We start from the raw sequence: 9,861 nt of genomic DNA, 5'->3' as shown, positions 1-9,861 counted from the left end.
AATGACCTTTAAATTTAAGTCGCGTTCTAACAAGGATGCTCTGCAGTCTGGATTGAACCTAGGCCCTAATCAATAATGATTGTCATAAATAATTTATTTTATGTCCATGTAGGCAGCTTTAGGTGTTACTCATTAATTACGACGGTTGCTTGTATCAAATCCAAAATGCCATCTCCTGTCATTGTGTAGCTTGAGCAAGGCACTTAGTCTAACCTCTAAACTAATCCAGGGGCGACACATTTCCATTTCCTGTGAACAACGGACAATAAAGTAAACTTCTTCTCTGCCACCTTGTTTCTCAGGTGGACTTCGACCAGCTCCAAGACAACCTGAGCCAGATGGAGCGACGCTGCAAAGCATCATGGGACCACCTCAAGGTCATCGCCAAGCACGAGATGAAGCCTGCGCTCAAACAGAAGATGTCCGACTTCCTAAAGGACTGTGCAGAGAGAATCATCATCTTGAAGATAGTCCATCGGAGAATTATCAACCGGTATGATTATAGTGAAGGGTCTTTTGATGCATTCTTTTAACTCGTTGAAATACCATCCAACGTAGCTTTGACCCCATCTGTTTCTCCAGAGAGAGATAACGGTGTGATGTCTGACAGCGTAAACTGCAATGTGATGTCATCATGTTTTTCTCTCTACGTCTTGCAGGTTCCATGCCTTCCTGTTGTTCCTGGGCCATCCAGCGTACGCTGTGCGGGAGGTCAGCATCCACCGCTTCAGTAAGATCCTCAGTGAGTTTGCCCTGGAGTACCGGACCACGCGGGAACGCGTCCTGCAACAGAAACAGAAGAGGGCCAACCACAGAGAGAGGAACAAGACCAGAGGAAAGATGATCACAGATGTGAGTGTTGTTGTTCACCTAACAGGCCTGCTCATGGGAAGTGGCTCAAATGGTGCCCTACTCCCTGTATAGTGGACTACCTTTGACCAGGGCTCTGCTAAAAAGTGGTGTACTATAAAGGGAATAGGGTGGCATTTGGGACGCAGACCTTGTATATTTAAACACTTTTAGTCCCTTTCCCCATCTGGTCTCTTTTTCCTTTGTAGGCTTCTCCTGTCTTCTCCTGTGTTCTCCTGTCTTCTCCTGTCTTCTCCTGTGTTCTTATGTCTTCTCCTGTCTTCTCCTGTATTCTCCTGTCTTCTCCTGTCTTCTCCTGTATTCTCCTGTCTTCTCCTGTGTTCTTATGTATTCTCCTGTCTTCTCCTGTGTTCTCCTGTCTTCTCCTGTATTCTCCTGTCTTCTCCTGTGTTCTTATGTATTCTCCTGTCTTCTCCTGTATTCTCCTGTCTTCTCCTGTGTTCTTATGTCTTCTCCTGTCTTCTCCTGTGTTCTTATGTATTCTCCTGTCTTCTCCTGTGTTCTCCTGTCTTCTCCTGTATTCTCCTGTCTTCTCCTGTGTTCTTATGTATTCTCCTGTCTTCTCCTGTATTCTCCTGTATTCTCCTGTCTTCTCCTGTGTTCTTATGTCTTCTCCTGTCTTCTCCTGTGTTCTTATGTCTTCTCCAGTCTTCTCCTGTGTTCTCTTCACCTGAGACTCTCTCAATTTATTTTTTGAACTTCCTCATTGTCATCCTCAGGATTTCATACCCACCTGCTCACTCTCCAAACACGTGGCCACTGGTCATCCCAGACAACGCATTCATTTCCAATGACATCAGCATAGTTTCACACATCCAGTACAGTGATTGGTTACTGTAACAATTATCAGTGATCTGTTTACTATGTATCCTATTCTAAAACAGCAGGACTGATCCCCTCTCCCCATACTCCTGCTCCTCCTCCTTCTACCCACCCTCCTCCTCCTCCTCCTGCTCCTCTTCCCTCTTCTCCTCTTCCTCTGCCCCCTCCACCTGCTCCCCCTCCTCCCTGTGTGATGATGAAACTCCCTCCAGCCCAGAGGGGCCTGCAGCCTGCTGTAGGTGGGAGATGGAGCAGCGCTCCAGGGCCTGTTGTCCTTGGTAGGGTTCACCTCCAGTTCAAGAGCACCCTAATTCAATCACTGTGTGAAATATTCCAACCTTTGGATGTCCCTGCAGGAGAAATAACTAGCCCCACAGCGTGATCACGCTGATCTCACAGGGAGTTGTGTGGTCGTCATATCCAATGGTGAATTTGTGGACCGTACAAAAGACAAGACGTGTGTTAATAGTCGACCACCGTTTTTAGATAACCTCATTTACAGAATAGAACATTCCTCATTCTTCTTTTTGTCAGAGGTCATATTTCTGCTCTTTCTGTCTGACTATGACGCCTCCAGAACATCTCATAACATCTCCTTTTCTGTGTCTTCCTCTTCATTTCATCTTCTTCCCTTTCCTCTGTAGAGTGAGGATGAAGAGGATGGTGAGGTATGGGTGTGTGTGTGTGTGTGTGTGAAAGTGTGAACAGGTGCATGTGTGTGTGTTATTCTTCCTGTGGTAGTAATGTCTCTAACCTTGAACCAAAGGCCAGAATTCTTAATCACGATCAAGTTGACATATTTCTCTCTGGTTGTGTGTCCTCTGTATTTCTTGCTGTGATTTTTAATGCAGCCACCTGTACAACCAACATTACTGCCAAATCCTTGTTGTTATTGAGTTGTTATTGATTCCTACTAGACTGTAACTCTACTAACGGCATCGTTTAAAAAACATCTACTAGATGTAGTATTTATAGTCTTTACAGTATTTACTGAATACTAGAGGTGTCTCCAAAATGGCACTCTATCCTAGTGGATTGTAGGGCGCTATTTGGGATGCAGACTAGGTATTGACACTGTGTTTAGATGAACCAGCTACAGTAGTAGTTATCAGACTAGGTATTGACACTGTGTTTAGATGAACCAGCTACAGTAGTAGTTATCAGACTAGGTATTGACACTGTGTTTAGATGAACCAGCTACAGTAGTAGTTATCAGACTAGGTAGAAGAATACAGATCCAGGAGATGAATCTCACAAGGATAGTAAAACAAGGACATTTCAGACAAGGCTTAAGGGTTAGGGTTAGAATTAGGGGTTAGGGTTAGGGGTTAGGGTTAGGGGTTTGAGGTTAGGTTTAGGGTTAGGTTAAGTGTTAGGGTGTGTGTGTGTGTGTGTGTGTGTGTGTGTGTGCGTGCGTGCGTGCGGGCGTGCGGGCGTGCGTGTGTGAAGGTAGGCTATGGAAGTTCTGTTCACTGCAAGTCCACAGACAAGGGAAGCAGGGTAGGCCAAACTCAAACCTGACCCCAGGGGGTCAGAATCCACAGACAAGCACTTCCTGATAGAACCTAATCCTGGGTAGTAGACCTCATGAGAACCAGAGGTTCATCTCTTAAAAAACAAAGAGGTCCACATGAGAGTCTGAGTCCTAAATGCGACCCTATTCCTTATATAGTATAGTGTACTTCTTTTGACCAGAGTCCTGGTCTAAAGTAGTGCACTATAAAAGGAATTGGGTTCCATTTGGGATGAAGCCTCACTCTGCTGACCAGGATCAGCTTACACAGCTCTGTTTGTTCTATAATGGAACCAAGATGGCGATCAACGTCAACAGGGAAGAAATCAACAGGTTTCAATACAGAGGGTTAGGTTTTACTTCACTGTATGTGATGTAAAGGTTCATAAGACGGTCGTCACATAGCGCTGATAACTTAGGTCTAAGTAATGTTAACTTATGACTAATAAGTTATGACAAAGACCTGTGGTGAATGGTTTTTTGACAGTGTGTTTTTGTGGGGGGTGTTGTTGGTTTGTTTGTTTGTTTGTTACAGATACTAAATAAATATGGCCTCTGTTTGTGGGATACAATTTTTAAAAGTGCATGCAGCATGTGACCATTTAAATATAGCTCCCATGCTGTTGGTCAGGAGAATACTGTATAGAACTGTGATTAACCCAGAATGGATTTGTATGTCGTTGTTTTCTAGTTGTTTTCTAATTGAGTGCTCTTAATGGTGCCAGAGCATGATGACCAATTGAACCATTTTCATAGATAGATTTAGGAAGTTTCATCTCTAACCTAGCTCTTCTCTCCTAATCCACCCCACAGGATGGAAAGTTTGGCGGTAGCGCCCCAGGGAGTGTAAGCCAGGAGGGCGTGCTGACGCAGGGTCTGCAGTACGCAGAGGATGCAGCGGAGCATGAGAACATGAAGGCAGTGCTGAAGAGCAGCTTGCAGGGCTGCAGTGACAGTGGAGCGTCCACCGTGCCAGGCCTACGTTCACGCACCAGAGCCAGCAGACCAGGTCAGTCTGACAGACCACCACCTTCACACAACTCCTGTAAAAAAGGGAAACTTCTGAAGGACTTTTTCTTTTTTTTTTACAACCGCCAGCTCCACTACACCTGAGGTTGATTCTGTCATTCTCTTCTCTCCTTGTCTCCTTGTCTTCTCTCCTTCTCTTCTCTCCTTGTCTTCTCTCCTATCCTTGTCTTCTCTCCTAGGCCGTGTGGGTCCTTGGGGCTCATCAGTGATTGAAGACCCACCTAATTGCACAGAGACAGACGCTGCAGATGAGATCATGGAGCGCATCGTCAGGTCAGCCACTCAGGGGCCCAGGACACGGACAGAGCCTCGCGAGAGGAAGAGGTCCAGAGCCAACCGCAAGTCACGTGAGTCAGAGGGCCTTTTTACACTAACAAAATATTTGAAGTAAGAGTTGCCTTTGTTTGACATCAGATTTGCAACTTTTCTTTTTACAGTATCCTTACATTAGCTTTGGATGTGGTGAGGCCAAAGGTTTAACTGCCCCGACATCTGATTGTGGACATTCTGTCAGTGTTAATGCACACTATCTTATTTTCCAGCATCACCTGAGGAGTGATACAGTTCAATAACACAATGCTACAGTAAATACATCCAGTTCTATTTAAACCTCTTCATGACTCTCTCTCTCTCTCTCTCTCTCCCTGTCTCTCTATGTCTCTCTATGTCTCTCTCTATGTCTCTCTATGTCTCCCTGCCCCTCTTCCTCTCTACAGTGAGAAGAACACTGAAAAGCGGTCTGACGCCAGAGGAGGCCAATGCTTTGGGGTTGTCCAGTGGTTCAGAGATGGCTGTGTGACAGGAAGAGAAGTAGAGCTGGATCCGACAGCACACACAGACACCTTGGGAAAACCTCTTACCGCCCCGCCCTTCACTGACCCCTGACCTCTAACCCCTGCTCATGCAGCCAGCCAGTCAACCGCTGCACCATAGCTTAGCTTGGTCTTTCCCCTGGTTCAGCTTTATGATGACTGTAGCTCACTTTTCTGTCTGTGGTTTGTGCAGGTAGCTGTGACACAGTGTGCCACCTGGTTAAGATGGTAGACAATGTTCAGGAAGAGACCATGAGGAATATGGTCCTCATCCAGGATAATAGATGGTTTTCAGTGGAACAAAGTGGTATTGGTATAGGGGCAGTTAAAGGGGTTCAGTGATCCAGCTGACCCAGCTCCACACACACACACTCAGGTAAAGTTCAGCATCCAAACCACTACACTATGCTGCTGTGCCGACTTGAGTGTTTCTTAATCGTGTTGTTCCAATCAGTTGTTTCTCCTAACCTGAGGCTGAGGCCTATGAGGAACAGCTCCCATCCCAACTGTAAGTCTTAATCACTTGATGAAGCCCACAGTGACCACATGACTAGCGGTGAATCTCAGTTGTATTTCCTTGATTCCTCATTACTTCTATCCTCACCTGTCTATACAAGGCATTGGAGGACTAGATCTGAGGTTCCTCCTCCCTAACCTTTTCCTCAATTGAGATTCACCCTATGACTGAACGATACAAACTGAGACTTACCTAACAAGAAGACCTTTAGCCTCAGGACTTCTAAAGGGAGGGACACGCGAGTGCTTGAATCACTGTGGACATGTGTCTGAACCAAAATGGCCTCGGAGTTGAATAGTAAAGAAGTTAGCATTGATGCTAAAGAAGTTAGCATTGGTGTTAAAGACGTTAGCATTGATGCTATCTATCCCCACTTATGATGAGCATGTGTGTTGGGCTTGGTGTCAGACAGTATTTTTAGTTCGAACACTTTTTGTTTATATAAAAAAAAAATGGCTGTGTCCACAGGCTGTTTTGTTCTACTATACTACTGTGGTAGTTTTTTGGGTTTTAAAATACTTTAATGCGAGAGAAAAAGGTGCTCAGAGAAGGAATATTTGCACTGGATGTAGAAGTTGGATATTTAAAGGAAAGGAAGGTGAAATCCTTGACACACACTGATGTACCAATCAGATATCAGATGAATTAAAGAATCCACCAGATAGAACCAGTAATGAAACAGTAGCACAATTGATTATACGCTCTAATTTCGGAGGAAAAGTAAACAGATTCCTTGGACTTTTGCAAACTAAAATGTTTCCAATTTTGCGTGTTGTTGATTCAGTTGGATTTTATACAGATGGAACAAACTGGAATTCCAAGAGGACACACCATGATGTGTTAAGAGGGAAGGTATAATTTACTACATACAATTCAATTACTGGATTCCACTTTTAAAAAACACATAGCATATCAGAGTCATCAACTTTGGTCAGAACAGTCTGTGAGCTGACAAGTGTACAGACAGGACGATGCTACTGGGTCCAGACTGACGTCTGTCAATCACGCGTAGCGAATGTTACAGCTTTAGCCTATAGGCCTACCTACAACATACATGTTCCAGCTTTAGCCTATAGGCCTGCCTAGTACCTACAATTACACACGTGTTGCATGCATGACACCAGTGTTACGCAAGCTGCTACTGTTGTTCGCTGCAAAGCCTTTCTTCTATGGTTGAGACATACTTATTGTGGAGTGTTAGAACTGACAGGGAGATATATTTACACTAGTTACATTTACATACTCTCTCTTTAATCTCTGTGTCAAAGAGTTAGGCAACATTTAAGAATTTCTTTTTAAAAGTAAGAGATTAATAATTGGTTATTATAGAAAAACGATATGAGCTTCAACTGAATGAGTGCCTTTTATAGACAAGTCTATTTATTCAGTAATGTTCAGGGAGATATTTGTTACAGAAAATGTTACTGTGTGTAATGAAAGGACTTCCTCCTTAGCTCAATTCAACAGCTGTGACTTCCTGTTTTCATTCTTTCCTAGATTAATACATTTCAGTACTATGTTCCATGGCTTTATGTCTTGGAAACAGTTCTCCTCTTCCATTTGAGCATTGCAGTTTTATTTTGAATCACAACTAAACTAGGGTTATAGCTGATTGTCTAATGACAATATTTCCATTTTAGCAGTTTTGTCACAAAAAATGTTCTACAAAAAGATATTAGTTGTTTCCATTTGCCTTAATGTAGAATTAGGGCATATACTATATCTGAACTTTCCTACACTGTTGACTTTTATTGAGGTGTAGTGGTTACAGTCAGCTAGCTAGCTAGTTTTTTTAAAGTGCATAATTCCAGTTTACATTTGGAATTGTGTAGAGAGTTGTATGATGATTCTACACAGTCACAAACATTCACTGTGATGGAAACAGCCATTGTCGACTAAACATGAAAGAATATATGCTTGCAGCAACACAAGCCACGCCACAACATAACAGTCACACACCTATATGTCTTTCTCATGGAGAACTTACAATTTGGTATGAAACTATCCTGCACCTTATACACCATTTGTAGCATGCATCTTTTATTGAGGAGAACCAGAACATTAACAGAACGACAAACTATATTCTTTCAGCCTTTTTCTCAGATGGTCATTTTGAGTATTGTAACTCTGAGTACATGTAAAGTAATAATGGGGGAAGAATGCTGTAAAATGATGTAAATGTCACAACGATGTGTTTTATGTCTTTGACTTGTTGGTATTTTGTATAGAATAGTGTATTATAGGTTAAACAAAGCAGTGTTATTCTATGGAAATTGTAATTTAAGTGAAACCAAGCCAAAAGAAATATCTACAGATGTGGCGTGTCACGTTATGTTATGGATAAAGGGACATTCATTTGGTTTGATGCTCAGAGGCTTAGCATTTGTTATGTTTTATTGTTTTTCCTCTGCACATGACTTGAAACACATTAGGATAGACGGAGTGGTCGATGTAACCACCTAGGGCTGGATTCAATCTGTATCGCTGAAGTTCAGCGTTTTAGCGTGATTGAAAATGCTCCTGCATTAGCATAGACTGCATTCATGGTAAACACTGCATATGTCGGCTCAATCTGAAATGAAGCAATTTGTAACGCTTCAGCCCCTAGTACTCCTATGGAACCTTCAGCAGTCAAAGGCTGCACTCAGTAAAACATTGCACTCAATAAAACATGGTGTGTATCCCAAATGGCACCATATAGTACACTACTTTTTACCAGGGCCCATAGAGTCCAAAAGTAGTGCACTGTGTAGGGAATAGGGTGCCATTTGGGATGCAAACCCATGTTTTCTGTGATTGGCTATATTATCTCCTTCTCACCCACTGCTGAACTGTAAGTCAGTGTGGGACTTGGACACATCCAGACTCTGTGAGCTTTTCTTGCGTCTTCGCCCCTCCAACAACAACTGTATGTATGAACATCTTGCAATAAAAGGTCTCTTAAGAAACATTCAGAGACTCTGTGTGAATTGTGTTGTGTGAGGGGAACAAACGTCTGATTCTTTGTTAAATGTGTTCTGGTAATAATCCCAGAGCAACTATTAGTAGTCTGGCCCTGTACTGTATCTGATGTAGTATACTGAATTCATGTCCATCATTTTCACTCCTGTCAATGATGTTTCACCTGGAGCCCTGTTCCCCTGGCTGCACTGTAGCCTACAGTTGTCTACACTACATGTGACCAATACAATTTCATTTGACACCTAAAAATACTCGTTACATTTTGAATGCTTAGCAGGACAGGAAAATGGTCCAATTCACGCACTTAAATAGAACATCCCTGGTCATCCCTACTACCTCTGATCTGGCGGACTCACTAAACACAAATGCTATGTTTGTAAATTATGTCTGAGTGTTGGAGTTTGCCCCTGGCTATCCGTAAATTAAAAACAAGAAAATTGTGCCGTCTAGTTTGCTTAATATAATGAATTTGAAATGATTTATACTTTTAATACTTAAGTATATTTTAGCAATTACATTTACTTTTGATACTTAAGTACTTTTAAAACCAAATACTTTTTGACTTTTACTCAAGTAGGATTTTACTGGGTGAATTTCACTTTTACTTGAGTCATTTTCTATTAAGGTATCATTACTTTTACTCAAGTATGAAAATGTGGTACTTTTTCCACCACTGCCAACAGGGAGGGTATGGGACAAGGCTAACCAACAGAGAGAGTATGGGACAAGGCTAACCAACAGAGAGGGTATGGGACAAGGCTAACCAACAGAGGGGGTATGGGACAAGGCTAACCAACAGAGAGGGTATGGGACAAGGTTAACCAACAGAGAGGGTATGGGACAAGGCTAACCAACAGAGAGGGTATGGGACAAGGCTAACCAACAGAGAGGGTATGGAACAAGGCTTACCAACAGAGAGGGTATGGGACAAGGCTAACCAACAGAGAGGGTATGGGACAAGGCTAACCAACAGAGAGGGTATGGGACAAGGCTAACCAACAGAGAGGGTATGGGACAAGGCTAACCAACAGAGAGGGTATGGGACAAGGCTAACCAACAGAGAGGGTATGGGACAAGGCTAACCAACAGAGAGGGTATGGGACAAGGTTAACCAACAGAGAGGGTATGGGACAAGGTTAACCAACAGAGAGGGTATGGGACAAGGTTAACCAACAGAGAGGGTATGGGACAAGGCTAACCAACAGAGAGTGAATGGGACAAGACTAACCAACCAGGGGCGGAAATCCTGGGGGGGACGGGGGGGACACGACCCCCCCATCCTGGGAAAAATATGATTTGTCCCCCCCAATATGTCACTGAAACATAACTATGTAATT

General features: G+C 43.1%; 1 protein-coding gene across 1 annotated transcript in view; it reads left to right on the top strand.

The window, feature by feature from the left end:
* fhod3b (formin homology 2 domain containing 3b) overlaps nucleotides 1–8,513 on the top strand; it is a 270,483-nt gene extending 261,970 nt beyond the window's left edge. Inside the window, 6 exon segments of the mRNA XM_045719149.1 lie at nucleotides 303–493; nucleotides 660–852; nucleotides 2,337–2,360; nucleotides 4,019–4,214; nucleotides 4,414–4,581; nucleotides 4,951–8,513. Coding sequence (XP_045575105.1) covers nucleotides 303–493; nucleotides 660–852; nucleotides 2,337–2,360; nucleotides 4,019–4,214; nucleotides 4,414–4,581; nucleotides 4,951–5,033 — 855 coding nt within the window. The 3' untranslated portion in view covers nucleotides 5,034–8,513.
* Nucleotides 8,514–9,861: the final 1,348 nt, after the last annotated feature.

This window comes from Salmo salar, chromosome ssa05 (assembly GCF_905237065.1).
Source record: "Salmo salar chromosome ssa05, Ssal_v3.1, whole genome shotgun sequence".
Lineage (NCBI taxonomy): Eukaryota > Metazoa > Chordata > Actinopteri > Salmoniformes > Salmonidae > Salmo > Salmo salar.
This window is presented reverse-complemented; position numbering and strand designations above follow the sequence as displayed.